The sequence below is a fragment of the Malus domestica genome, chromosome 15 (genome assembly GCF_042453785.1).
Source record: "Malus domestica chromosome 15, GDT2T_hap1".
In the NCBI taxonomy this organism is placed as follows: Eukaryota; Viridiplantae; Streptophyta; class Magnoliopsida; order Rosales; family Rosaceae; genus Malus; species Malus domestica.
The window spans coordinates 50,789,189-50,803,852 of NC_091675.1; the positions used below are offsets into that span (position 1 = coordinate 50,789,189).

Genomic DNA, 14,664 nt, shown 5'->3' on the forward strand with positions numbered 1-14,664 from the left:
CGCTTCAGGCGTGCAACAGAGAAATTATTTACTAGCTCACTATATTGTCCAACAGGGACATTAATTCTTGTAGGCACATTTGCAACAAATATATGTCATTTCATCACTTTCTTGCATCATTAAATGCATCTAGCATTTGATTGATATATCGTTGCATCATTCAATTATTCTTACTTCATTTTTATGTTGATTGCTTCGTGAATCAAAATAAGACAAATTCTCTTCATTCTTCTGGAACGGTCTTTTCTTATCATTCTTTTGAAATGATATTTTCTCATCGTTCTTCTGGAACAATGTTATTTTCTCCCCCTAACGGTGGGAAATTGTCTTATCAAAATGACGATCCGCAAACCACGCGGTAAACATATCCTCAATCAAGGGTTCCAAATATTGAATGATAGATGGTGTTCAACATCAATGCCTAATCCGCGATGATGCCTCATTTCAGTACGTTGTGGCAATGCAATAGGCACATAGATAACATAACCAAAAACTCGTAAAAGTATAATGCTTGGCTGGTTCCCAAACACGAGTTGTACTGAGAAGTATTGATGATTGGTAACATGTCTCAACCGAATTAATAATGCATCATGTAAAGTTTACATGTCCCCATGTAGAAAACTGGCAATTTCGTTTTAATGAGCAGAGCGCGGGTAATCAATTTCATTCACTTAATAAATGCTTCTGCTAAACCATTTTGAGTATGGACATAAGCCTTATTTAATAGTCTATAGACTGAGACTCTTATGGCTTTTATTACAATTAAGTTAAGGCACTGCAGCACTTCAAACTTACGGTACTCATCTAGGAACTTCATGTCCTGATCTTGAGGATCAAGGGACTTCATACCTGATCTTTTTGCGTGATGGAACTTCAGGTCTAATCATTTTTATATGATGAGGATCAAGAAACTGCAGGTTCTCATCTGATCAATGAACTTTAGGTCCTATATATACTCATTGTAACAAAAGATAAGTACAATAAATAAATTAAAGCAATAGGCGGTAATTCCAGCCATAATGAATAAATTGCATTTAAGTAAATAAAGTTTGTGACAAGGGCTTTAATTCAGCACCATCAAAACTTAAAGCAATAGGCGATAAAACCGTCCATGATAAATAAATTGCTTTAAAGTAAATAAAGCTTGTGACAAGGGCTTTGATTCAACACCATTCACATAAATATCAAAACTTTAAAGCAAAGGGTAATAATTCTACCCACTATAAATAAATTGCTTTAAATAAATAGAATTTGTGACATGGGCTTTAAACAAACACCATACACATAAATATCAAAGTTTTAAAGCAAAAGGTAATAATTCTGCCCACTGTAAATAAATTGCTTTAAATATATAGAACTTGTGACATGGGCTTGAAACCAACACCATGCACATATATATCAAAGCTTTAAAGCAAAGGGTAATAATTCTACCCACTGTAAATAAATTGCTTTAAATAAATAGAACTTGTGACATAGGCTTTAAACCAACACCATGCACATAAATATCAAAGCTTTAAAGCAAAGGGTAATAATTCTACCCACTGTAAATAAATTGCTTTAAATAAATAGAACTTGTGATATGGGCTTTAAACCAACACCATGCACATAAATATGCCAAAACAGAAAATGCAATGATTAAGTCCTCATCATTTGCTTTTTCTTTTTCTTGGTCTACCACTTCTTTTGTTTGATTCCTTTTATTTTTATTTTTATTTCACAGTTCTGAAGTCATTTTGGTTACTCAGTAAATAATAGTAACAATAAGTTCCAATTGGTGTTCCTCCTCCGATGAGTTTCGAAAAAGTCGAAACGGTTCCCATAAGTTTTGGAGTCAAGAGTGTTTGCAACTTATGAGAAGATCCAACCGTTAGATTTAGTTCACATTTTAGTATGATATGGATAAGAGGATACCGAACAACTTTCGTGAAGAAACAATTTCAATCTGAGCTACCGAAATGGAGTTTTGGTACTCATAAGGTGGATGTCCAGTTTTCTGCGGAAATTGGAAACTAGTTTGGTATTTCAGACATCTGTGATGATCGCACCGTTAAAGTGTTTTGAAAATTTGATATGTTCTAAATACTGAGCAGACGAACAACTTTCAAGAAGAAAGTATTTCAATCCGAGGACCGCAAGTTGGAGTTCCAAGGTTGTTTACATGGCTGTCAAATTCTTTACGAATTTTGAGTCTGAACTCTTTTGCTTCTGCAAAGGATGATATACAGTTATACAACAATATATATAGTTGCTTCAAGAAAATCAATTGTACTGAGATTTGAAGATGAAATGAAATTTTTTTTGTTATCTGTGATATTCCAGCTGAAGGAGGTGAACATGATTTGTGACGCTGTGCTTTCCACTGACATAAGAGCTTCTCGTGCTGATAACGTGTTGTAAAATCGACGGCGTGTGCAGTTGAATAAATAAACAAGACACAAAATTTACAAGGTTCCTCTACAGTCAATGTGCCTGGAGTACATCCTCGGGGCAGCAGTGGTGCTTTCATTATAATCTGAAATAATAAGAGTACAAAGATAACTCTCTCTATTATCTCCTCTCATCTTCCTCTCTTTTCTCTCTTCCTCTTCCTCTCTTTTCTCTCTTCCTTTCTTCCTTCCTATCTCTCCCGTGAGTCTCCCACATTCATCTCCCAATCTTTTTTTTTTTGTGTTCCATAAGACTTGCTTTTATAGAAGCAAATCACAAGCAACATAGTGAAAGGCTTACTATATGCATGTGAGTATTTACTATACACATTACTATACACATGTGGGAAAACATACCCATTATTTACATCACATCCATGCTTTTTGGTTCAATTATTTTCTTTTTCTGTTTCATCCTTTCATTTGATTCATCATGCTCAACGGGACCGTCATTGTTACCAAGGGCCATCATCACTTTTGGTAGGATTTTCATTTGAAACTTGCTTCACCTTGTTACTCTTTTTCAATTATTCCAATTAAAGAGGTAGATGATGCTTTATTGCAGTGATGGAAAACAATTATGCTTATGTACTCTTGTGCAGTTTCGATCCTCATAGATTCGCTTCCTCCTAAACCCAAAACCACTTAGACTTTCTTAACTTTTGGAATCTACTACATATGTTACCTTCCATTTTTTTGCCATAAAAACATCTTACCACTCACGTGGAGGGATATTTTTCGTCAATCCACTTCCTAAAGCTCGCTACAATGAATTTGCACAAATTCAAAATGCATTTTTTTAGCAACGTTGGAGTCAGGTAATGAAGAGACGGGTTTGATTTTGAGAAGGGTTGTTGAAAAATTGAAGTGAAAAATGATTAGTGGCATTTACATTTGTTGTTTGGTAGATGGTGGCTGCATGTGTTTTTTCTGGGTTTTTGGTTCTTTATTACTTAGACTTACTAAAAATTCAAATTATTTATTGTTTTGTTGTAGGCATAATTTACTGACCAATTATGGAGGCCAGAAAGAGAGAGAAGGTGAGGCATGGAGAGAGAAGAGAGGGATGTGTAATTGTGAGATGGAGAGAAGGTTCTATTCCACCCCATTGTGCCTTTATTTATAGTAGTAGGGAAGGTTAATTCCTTACACTTTTAGGATTACAACTCTAATAGGATATTAACTACTAAGGGAATATTCAAAGATGGCCCTAGATACACTATGATTTATACAATCGCATTCCTAATCTAATAGGACTACAACACTCCCCCTTGAGTGTGTAAATACTCAACTAAATGGCGCATTAGGTCTTCAACGATGAAGTAAGTACAATTGATGAAGTTGTCAGCACAATGAGCGAATGAGAGTCTCATATCAATGAAAGAATGCATAAAAAGTAAAACTCACAAAACCTCGCTATGGTAAAACCTAAGGTGGGAGAAAAACCCATAGACTAAGGAGAAAAGTGAGAAGTTGCATTAAATCAAAACTATACGTCTTCTGGACGCAAGTAGAAGAGCTCACAAAGGTATGATCAGCCCAGGATGGGTGCCTCGTCAAAACCTAGTTAGGTAGCAAAAACCCAGTAGGAAAAATGCTCCTAATCGTAGGAAAAAAAAATACATTAAGATCAAGTGAGTATACTTCTGGATACTCCCTCAGAGTTTGACAGAACTTCCAAATGAGAACTACAGGCATTGCATATGAATAGTTAGGCAGACCAGTTCCTTAGACAAGCTTATGGAAGGTTGACTTCGGTAGTGACGTCATGTAGAGGTCGGCAAGGTTGTCTAGGATTGGCTTGCATGACTTCAATCACCTGATGCTTTGCTGATGTAGATGTAGATGCAATAGGTCTTGGCGTTGACTTTGTTGATGTATCATGTCTTGGTCGGGTTGATACATGCGGCATAGTCTTCATGGATCATCATCGGGACTCAACGATGGATGATAACAGCAAGTACTTTGAATATGCTCAACAAGAACTCCTAACCATGTCTTACGTGTGGCATAGTGAAGTGAGATATATGATGCTTTATTGCAGTGACGGAAAACAATTATTCTTATGTAGCTTTGTTCAATTTCGATCCTTGCAAATTAGCTTCCTCCTAAACCCAAAACTACTTAGACTTTCTTAACTTTTGGAATCTACTACATATGTTAGCTTCCATCTTTTTGCAGTAAAAACATGCTGCCACTCACGTGGAGGGATATTTTTCGTCAATCCACTTCCTAGAGCTCACTGAATTAATTTGCAAAAAGTCAATATGCATTTTCCTGCAGCGTTGGAGTCAAGTCATGAAGAGACGAGTTTGATTTTGACAAGGGTTGTTGAAGAATTGAAGTAAAAAATGATTGCTGGCATCTACATTTGTAGTTTGGTGGATGGTGGCTGCATGTTTTTTTTTGGGTTTTTGGTTCTTTATTACTTAGACTTACTAAAAATTCAAATTATTTATTGTTTAACATCGTAATATGTGTTTTGTGTCGGGTTTGTTGTGATGACTGTATTGGACAATTGCTAAAGACAAATCTTAGTCTATTAGGTCCTTATGCATAGACACTGTTCTAAAAATTCATGTCTAGCATAGCGCAGTCTAGGCGCTAGGCAACTGACCACTATCCCGATTAGTTGAAATAGGGCACCTACACCTGCTTAGGCACCCGCCCAGACTAGCCTAGGTACCTTCCTAGGTCGCAACTCTCATTTAGACAGAAAATGGATAGAATTCATTTTGCATTTTATTTGTTTCAATATATTATAAGAGACTTGTTAGATAATTAAATGGATATACTTTATATGCTTGTTCCTCATGTTTTTATTATATTCTAATACTTTATAATCTATGTCATTCTATTTTACAATTTATGTATTTAAGTGAAATTATCTATTTTTTAAGTATAAATAGACACCTATTTATATGATGTATAATAAATTTCATTGTGACGAGAACACAAGTGGTACACCACGTGTTTTAATAGAAGTGGTGGGAAATTTTATTTTTTTTAATTATTAACTTTTTAGCACACATATCCTACCATTTGTATAATGACACGTGGTGCCCCATCCCCTATACCGGTCACACTGAAAAATCTCTCCACTCTGGGAGGTTAAAGTGAAAGCATGCCTTAAATAACCAAAAAGAGATTAATGCAATTTCAACATTGATTGTAATAGAGGAGCAGTTAGCATCATACTAATATTGGAGTAGAGAGACTTGTAACAGAGAAAGCTCAACCAAATATCTTACAGAATGAAATTGAAGAAGAAGAACCAGAGAGCCTGATGGGTACAACTTGGGAGAACTTAGAAGCCTATATGGGAACTCATCTAGTGATGAAGAACCGGATTCAATGAGAAGGAATAGGAGGTAGAAGAAACAACCCAAGTTTAAACATCATAGAAAAGAAACTGATGTCAGTACCATAGAGTTTGATTTGGGGATGTCTTTTCTTATTAGACTAAACATATAAACCAAGATCATGTAACATGAATCACAGCCACCCAAACACAAACTGTAGTTCATGACTATTGTACAGAGTAGAAATCTTACCTGCAGATGCACCAGAAGAAGAAGCCACTATATATAGGTCTTAGTCCGAGACAGAGCGTAATATCTGTGAGAGGATAGACCACTATATATATAGAACATAATCCTAGCCAAAACCAATAAGGATTTTCCTATTAAAATCCATACAGCAAACTGAAATTGTTTACAATAGGTGAATCAGTTCCTTGTTCTATTTGAATCCTAGAACAACATGGATTAATAATCAGTACTCATTAAGACTTTCTATCAAACTTGAGACGAATCACCAATTCTCTAGACTCATGCTCATATTCTTGCATTCCCAAGTTCCAAGGAATTCAAAGAAGTTGTGAATAGACACTTTTATAATATGCAGGTCTTACGAGTTAACCACAAATGGTTGGTACAAGGTTAAGGCTCAAATTCATGCCCTTGGCAAGTGATGCTTCTAATGACCAATCTGATAGACATTCTCCTTTATATGTAAAACATTTGTTCCAAATCACACTTGTGGAAAAGATGAAAACAATACGAGTGTGACCAGTACTTGGTTGGCTGAGAGATATGCTGATGATATGAAGATCAATCCCTTTTTTTTTTTAATAAAGGACGGCATATATATATGAAAATCAATCCTAAAATGGATGTTAAGACAATGAAAGCTACAATGAGGGATTATCCATTCTAATCCCTCTCCAAATGATAGGATTGTGAGTGATAAGTTTATTTCATTCCAATCCCCTTTGAATTTTAAGAGTTGCCTATTCCAATCTAAACCTAGAGACGAAACGCGGCCATATATTACAAAGACAAAGATTCTAAAACGGCCTTCGCTCAGAGAAGAAAAAAAAGCCATGCAGTGAGAACATCTAAGGGAAACGAGTTGATCCTCAATAAACGCCTCAATAGAATGACGTATCTTTGTTAAAGCATCTGCCACAAAATTAGCTTAATCTAAAACATGATAGAAGCTGATATGATCAAGCATCCCATGTTTGCTGAAAAGATGAAAGAAGGATCTTTCCAAGTTTAGGAAGGTGGGAGTTGCCAAAGAGAAACCGATTTGAGCCGCATCTGCTCCAAATATCTCAGGCAAACGGTCAGCTGACAAAATGCGGTCAATGGCTTCAACATCTTGAGAATAAAAGGCACAACTAGGATCAATTGGTTGTACTTTATATAGGGATAAGAATTGAGTTTCCTCTTTCACAAATGTTACTTATTCATTACGGCCATTATACTGTCAGTATAACTTTTCCGGCTTCTAAGTTCGGAACCCTCCCAAACATTGGACACTACAATACTAGATAATGCAATAAGATACAACAGTACAATACAATATAGTTGAAAACAATCCATCTAAGATAGTACAGACTCAATCGGACGAATCAGGAGCCCTAGTGTTCAAGCTTCCACCTTTGCGGTAAACTTAAGTGGTGGCTTCAAGAAATGGATAATCAGTGTAACCAATGACGGGATCAGGTATGTAGAATGTCTCTCTGTTGTACTTGTTTAGAGGAGCATTAAGTTCAAATCTCTTTGGCAAATCTGGATTCGCCAAGAAAATACGGCCATAAGCAATAAGATCTGCACTGCCCTTGGCCACAGCACTGTTTCCATCTTCCCTATCATAACCACCAGCAGCAATGAAGGTACCATGGAAAGACTTTCTCATGGGAAGAAGACTCTGGTGGGTTTCATCTTTTTCCCCCATTGTCTTCATCCTCGGCTCAACCATGTGGCAGTACACGATTCCATATTTGTTCAAGGCATTGGCCATATAGAGGCCTAATTCTTTTGGATTTGAATCCCCTGAGTCCATATAGTCAGCAAATGGAGATAATCTAATTCCAACTTTATCTGCTCCTATTTCGTTAGCGACAGCTTCAACAACTTCCAGAGGAAGGCGGCAACGATTCTCTAGAGATCCACCATATTGGTCTGTTCGATCATTCACATGATCTTTCAGAAACTGATCAAGAAGGTAGCCATGCGCCCCATGAATTTCAACTCCATCGAAGCCTATATAGCAGATTAACAATTTCAACATACTGACGGTATTAGAACCTTAAGCATTGTAGCTGAATTACCAAACAAATAATATAAAGACAAACTACCGGCTTCAATAGAATTCCTTGCATAAGCTTTGAAGCAAATTGAGTTGTTGTAAATTTTCTTTCATTTTAACGTAAAGACAAATTACCAGCTTCAATAGAATTCCTTGCAGCAAGTCTAAAATCATTGACAATTTGTGGAATTTCATCTGTCCTTAATCGTCTTGGAGGCGTGAATTCAGAGGCATCGATGCCATTTAATCGTATCGGCTTGTCAGTAGAAGATATTGGAGCTTGCCCATTTGGTTGATAACCTGTAAGCAAGGAGAGAAAGAATTACAACCTGAAGTCTAACGACAGTAACTAACATCCACAGCAGCACTCTTTTAAGTGGGAATCCTTTGTTACAAATTACTATAACCACACGTGCTATATACTAGTTCTGAATTCTGAGTTATGTTAACATCAAACTTATTCCCATCCAATAATAATAATAACAATGCTTCCGAAACAGCAAAGTCATAACAAGTCCAACTCGGAACTTAACAAGTCCAAGTTTTATCGTCATTTTGAGCAACAATGTTGTCATTTATAATCACTCGCTCGTTCTGATGCATATACCATTATGTTATACATCAAACTTCTTAATCGGTCTAATTATTCACTCATGTTAACAAAGCATTCTATGGTAAAAGTGAGGTCATAAAGGTGTAAGTCAGAAACGCACCGCTATTAGAAACCCTTCCAACATGCCAAATCTGACAGAAGAAGAGGCCACCTTTAGCATGAACAGCATCAACAATGGGTTTCCAGGCTTCAACTTGCTCCTTTGTCCATATACCAGGTGTGTTCGGGTACCTTCGTATATTAAAGAACCAAAAATTTCATCAAACTTTGAAACGAAAGAAGCACCCTCAAATGCTTGTTAGTCTATGAATCTACTGTTGTTGAAATTACCCTTGAGCTGTGTTGGAAACTCCAGTGGCTTCAGCTATGAGAAGACCCCCGTTCGAAGTTCTCTGAGAGTAATATAAGATAGCATGTGGTTGAGGAACATTGTTGTATGATCTCTGTCTGGTCAATGGTGCTAAAACAATTCTGGAAAGGAAAAAGCAATTGTAAATTATAAATACAGAGTGATCAAGATGGAATGTGGCTGAGGAACATTATCGAATGATCTGTATCTAGTCATCAACGGTGAAAATACAATTCTAAACAGGAAAAACATATAATAAACCATAAATACAACCTTCAGACTTTGTAGGAAGCATTAGTTTGCTAAGGCTCCTTCATAACAAATTCGTTTTTAGTTTTCTTGTTTTAGTTAAAAAGGAGAAACGAGGGAGGAAGAAGGAATTTGGGGCGAAAATGTATGAAATAAAAAGTCGAATTGTAGATTATCTGAATTTGCTAAGGCTCCTTCATAACAAATTCGCTTTTAGTTTTCTTGTTTTACTTAAAAAGGAGAAACGAGGGAGGAATAAGGAATTTGGGACGAAAATGTGTGAAATAAAAACTCTAATTGTAGACTATCTGAATTTGCTTTATGTTCTTCATTTTCGGTATCATTCCATGCACATTTGGTCCCTCATCCATCCCTTCCCCTTCCCCTTCCTCCTCCTCCTCCTCTTCTATCATGCATTTTCTCTTTTACTTAAAATTAAAAACTAAAAATCAAATACGAAATCGTTACCAAACACAACCTAAACAAAGCAATGTCTTACGAAGTGACCATGGCCGAAAGGACACATACTTTTAACAATCTATTGCATCTATTTTCAACAATTAATCAATGAAATAACTCAAGTGTACTGTTGTTTTGATTTAATTTGTAACATCTGTACTATTTTATAGACAAAGATACAGTTACTCTTTTTTTTTTTTTAGGTAAACTGGAATTACACCAGGGCAAAGCCAGAGTACAACAGGAAAACCCACACAGAGGACTAACATAGCTAAAACCATTGAAACGACAAACAACAGAATGATCCAGGGCCAAGGACCAACACTAGTTCCGACATTATGTCACCCTTAATCATTCCAACATAGACTCAACTTAGTGTGGGCAAGGTAGACCATCCTTGTTCAACTTCTTGTCTCCTTCCCAACATCTGTACTATTTTATACCAACATGATTCTCTCCAGATTCTTTTGGTGAGAATCTTGTCTGTTCATCATAAATCGTGCGATCAGTTTTTGTCAACTACTGTTCGTGTTTTATTTTAAATAAAAATATTTAAAATAATTTTTGACCGCACGATGTACGATGAACAGACAGGATAACGGATTTCCAAGATTCTCACAAAGAGAATCCGACGAGTATCCGGAATCTATTTTATAGACAAAGATACAGTTACAAACAGTCCTTGTCTCCTTCCCCAAATCATTCTTCGTTTTTGTATAGCTATATTTGACACACACACATAATAAACCACACAGTACGCTAAACTTGAATATAGACAAGCAGTAATTTCATCTTCTATTTTTCTTGTTAGCCAATAGCCATCTGCAGACCTAGCTACTCTCTGAATCCAAGTTCGGATCTCCTCTCATAGTTTTTACAACATTATATTAAAATAACGCCCGAATAAAATAAATTAAACAATTACACGACAGAGAAATTTAAGAAGTAAACAAATAGGAACAATGTATGAAAGTTTTAAGTACCTATGAGAAAGATTGAAGTTTCCCAATTTGTAGGGAGTGAGGAGAGGAATTGTGGGAGGTTGAGCAGCAGCAGACATCTCAGAATTCGAGTCGGTCGTCTACCACCTGATCTTGCACTTGGCGTTTTATACTGGATTCTGGGATGAAGGAAGGAAGGAATGAATGAAAACAGGACCCAATTGGGTCTTTTATACGTTCGGTAGGAGCTTAAAAGTCCGCCCTGCAGCTTTCCTCCACAAAAGTCAGAGAAGGCCGGGTCCCACATCTCCCCTCCCTTGTGTGGTGGTGGCGGCGGCGGACGTCGGTGGGTGGATGATGGATCTCTCCAAAGCATTAATTAAATCGATTAGGTGAAGAGAGGTAGGAAGGTTTGATGAGGTCTGTAATTACGTTTACGTGGGTTGAAAATAAACCAGTTTTATGAGGTCTGTAATTACGTTTGCGTGGGTTGAAAGTTCACCAGTTTTCCCCATGAAAAAGGACGTCTACGCACGTTCATTTCGATTTTGCTTTTTCATCCTGCATTATTAGGCCATGGTTAGAAAAAATATATTATAATTTTGTAAAAAAATTAATTTTAAATTAATAGTGTCAGATCATATTTATATACTATCGCTAACCAAATGAGCTAAACATAGCCTCATCAATTTCCGATGGATAGCTAGACTAAAATTCTATGGAGCTCATCAAGCCATCATTTGGCTAAAGGGGCATTGGGCTGGCCAAATGTAGCCCCCCTTCTTAGCCCTTTTTGGAGCCCAGCTCCTCTACTGCACTATTTGAGTCAAATTCAATAACTATGTTTGAAAACATTTAATGGAAGTTTAATTAAATTAATCAATAAATTTAATATATAAACTTAAAACTAAGTAATTATTGAGAGGGTTATGTTTAGCCACTTCAGTGACGGTATATAAGTATGATGCGATATTGTTCAGTCATTTCGGTTAATGATGGCCTACGGTTAGAATTTTGAGGATATGTGAGACTAAATGCATGTTAGTTACAAAATTATGTTTGTTTAGATCACTTGAAATATTTGACAACTTAATAAAGAAAAACCAACTTAAAATCCATGAATTAGAAAACTCATTTTCTTTTTTGGTTTTATTAAGTTGTCAAATATTTAAGCTTTTGAATACAAACTAATATAATCTTGTGGCTAATATACATTTGGTCCTCACAAATCTTTAAAATGAAGACCTTACTTGATCAATGAATTTATGACAAATTAAATAGTCTAAAAATAAAAGGCTCGAATTAGGGCTAGGTTCAGTTCAAATCAGTTCAATTTTTTTTTCAGTTTGGGTTTTTTTTGGTTCCAATTCGGTTTTTTTCGTGATTTTTTTTAAATCTTTTTTTTTTTGTCAAAAATATAAAGAAGAGTAATTTTACTTTTTTTTTTTTCCGATGAACTAAGAAATTAAAGAAGGAACTTGAATTAAAACTAGGGCAACTCGCAATGATGGCTGCATCAAACAAATCATCCATATCTACAATACGAACAGAAACCTTTGTAAATCATAAAGTCCTTAATGCTGAATCCTTTAAGAACCAAGACTTGAAAACCCTAAATCTGCAATACAAACCCACAAGTAACAAACAAACCCACAACACAAAAATCGACCAAATCTGCAATACAAACCAAACTCCCTCCATGGCGCCATGTCGCTGCCTCCGTTTTCCGGCCAAACCAAGGCGATTTAACATAAAAAAAAAAGGTACCATTCTCTTCGTCTCATCTAGAAGTATGATTTTTGTTTTTGAATCACTTGATTTCGTTGAGTATTCAAGAAGTTATGAACGTTTAAAGTTTACTCAGTTTCTGGCGAGTTTTCAAGTTTTCTATCTTATTCTACACTTTCCTATCTTCATTTTGATATTTTATGGGTCGAATTTGGTTAAGAAACGATTGAGTTATAAAGCTTTGAAAATTGCCCAAGAACTCCGGGACACTTAACGGAGTTTTTAACGGAATGACCAAAATGATGGATGGTGGACAATCTCAAGGACCACTTTTATCGATTTGAAATGTTAGGGACCAAGGTGATGAGTTATGCAAATCTCAGGGACTATTTTGACTATTTAGCCTTTTTTTTTTCATAAACGAAAATAATTTTTTTTAATGAAGATAGAAAAGTGTAGAATAAGATTATACCTATTTGGAAGCCCAATGGCTGCCGGAGATAGCCGGAAAATAGCCTCAAAGTTGACTGGTCCGAGGGAAAATTGGAAAACTCGCCGGAAACTGGGTAAACTTTAAACGTTCAACTTCTTCAATACTCAACTAAATCAAGTGATTCAAAAACAAAAATCATACTTCTCGATGAGACGAAGAGAATGGTACCTTTTAAGACGGTTAAATCGCGGTGGTTTGGCCATAAAAAGGCTCAAAAGTGTCTAACTCGAGACCAAGACAGCCACTTTGGAACCGTTTTCCGGGCAAACCACGGTGATTTAGCCGTCAAAATAGGTACCATTCTCTTATTATCGTTGAGAAGTATGATTTTAGTTTTGAATAACTTGATTTCGTTGAGTATTGAAGAAGTTATGAACATTTAAAGTTTACTCAGTTTTTGGCGAGTTTTCCAGTTTTCCTTCGGACCAGTCAACTTTGAGGCTATTTTCTTGCTATCTCCGGCAGCCATTGGGCCTCCAAATAGGTATAATCTTATTCTACACTTTCCTATCTTCATTTTGATATATTATGGGTCGAATTTGGTTAAGAAACGTTTGAGTTATGAAGCTTTAAAAATTGTCCAAATTTCCAGCCAAGAACTCCAGGACACTTAACGGAGTTTTTAACTAAATGACCAAAATGATGGATGGTGGACAATCTCAAGGACTAATTTTATCGATTTGAAATGTTAGGGACCAAAGTGATGAGTTATGCAAATCTTAGGGACCATTTTGGCTATTTAGCCCAAAAAAAATTGCAAACTTTAAATGATAATAGAACAAAGTAATACTAATTTATAATAAAGAAGTCAGGTTGTTAATAGATGAATTTGATTGAATTTTTATTGTGTTAGGAAGTGTTAGGAGGAGGATACAATTATCTTACTAGACTACGACACTTGTACATCATTAGCATCGCAAGTACTCATTTTCCAAATGTGCATTACATTTGATTTTAAAAATTTGGTATTCCTACCATTATCCTGAAAACATATATATTCACATATAAACTTTGTTCTTATTGTGAGGAAACTCCAAATGTTGAAGCCATATTCTTTAATTGGTCTATGATTGAGGAGTGACCGTTGAAATGTGTAGACTTCAAAAGGATGTCTAACCTAATAATAGTGGTAATTGTGGTTGAATCTGAAATATTTGACTGCAAATTCACCGGTTCTTTAGACCTTTCTGATTCTCTTCGTTATCTTTACTGGCATGATATCCACTGAAATCTTTACCGTAAAATTTTACTCTAGAAAATCTGGTTGAGCTTCATATGCCCGTATGCAATTTTAACATTGATTGTATCAACAAGAAAGATGTAAGACAATGAAAGCTACAATGAGGGATTATCCATTCTATATATGAAAATCAATCTTAAAATGGATGTTAAAAAATTGAAAGCTACAATGAGGGATTATCCATTCTAGTCCTTCTCCAAATGATAGGATTGTGAGGGATAAGTTTGTTTCATTCCAATCCCCTTTGAATTTTAAGAGTTACCTATTACTTTAGTCTAAAGTAGGGGGAGGTGGCATTGTGCAATTTTGGGGTACATTTCAGTTTACTTACGAAATTGCCATTGAGTCTCTCTGTTCCCTCATTTAACGTTATTTGCAAAATTGCCATTGGGCTTCAGAAAGGGTTTTGGGTCTTTGGGCTGGAATTTCCGTCCAGATTGGAATTTTCGATTATTCGATCCACGCGTTGATCATCGCTGGATCGCCAGCTGTGTGGTATTTGGTGAGGGGATGGGTTACGTGTCCATCATTGTCGGAAGGTTTCCTTCGACTGCAACTTCTCGACTTT

At 36.0% G+C, this 14,664-nt stretch overlaps 1 protein-coding gene across 1 annotated transcript; it reads right to left on the reverse strand.

Moving 5' to 3' along the window:
- Positions 1-7,111: 7,111 nt before the first annotated feature.
- Positions 7,112-11,073, reverse strand: LOC103427712 (putative 12-oxophytodienoate reductase 11). Its single transcript, XM_029094980.2, has 5 exons — positions 10,678-11,073; positions 8,968-9,108; positions 8,738-8,868; positions 8,160-8,324; positions 7,112-7,978 (listed from the first exon to the last, which is right to left on the reverse strand). Exons 1-5 carry the CDS (start codon positions 10,752-10,754, stop codon positions 7,386-7,388), a joined length of 1,107 nt encoding a protein of 368 aa, XP_028950813.1. The 5' UTR covers positions 10,755-11,073; the 3' UTR covers positions 7,112-7,385.
- Between the last annotated feature and the right edge of the window lie 3,591 nt (positions 11,074-14,664).

Bases quoted from the DNA above. Each gene is read 5' to 3' on its own strand.
- LOC103427712 (XM_029094980.2), bottom strand. From the start codon at position 10,754: ATGTCTGCTGCTGCTCAACCTCCCACAATTCCTCTCCTCACTCCCTAC. The intron at 9,109-10,677 runs GTACTTAAAACT...TTTCCTTTCCAG, and splicing joins AACTTCAATCTTTCTCATAG to AATTGTTTTAGCACCATTGA. The intron at 8,325-8,737 runs GTGCGTTTCTGA...CCTTGCTTACAG, and splicing joins TGGAAGGGTTTCTAATAGCG to GTTATCAACCAAATGGGCAA.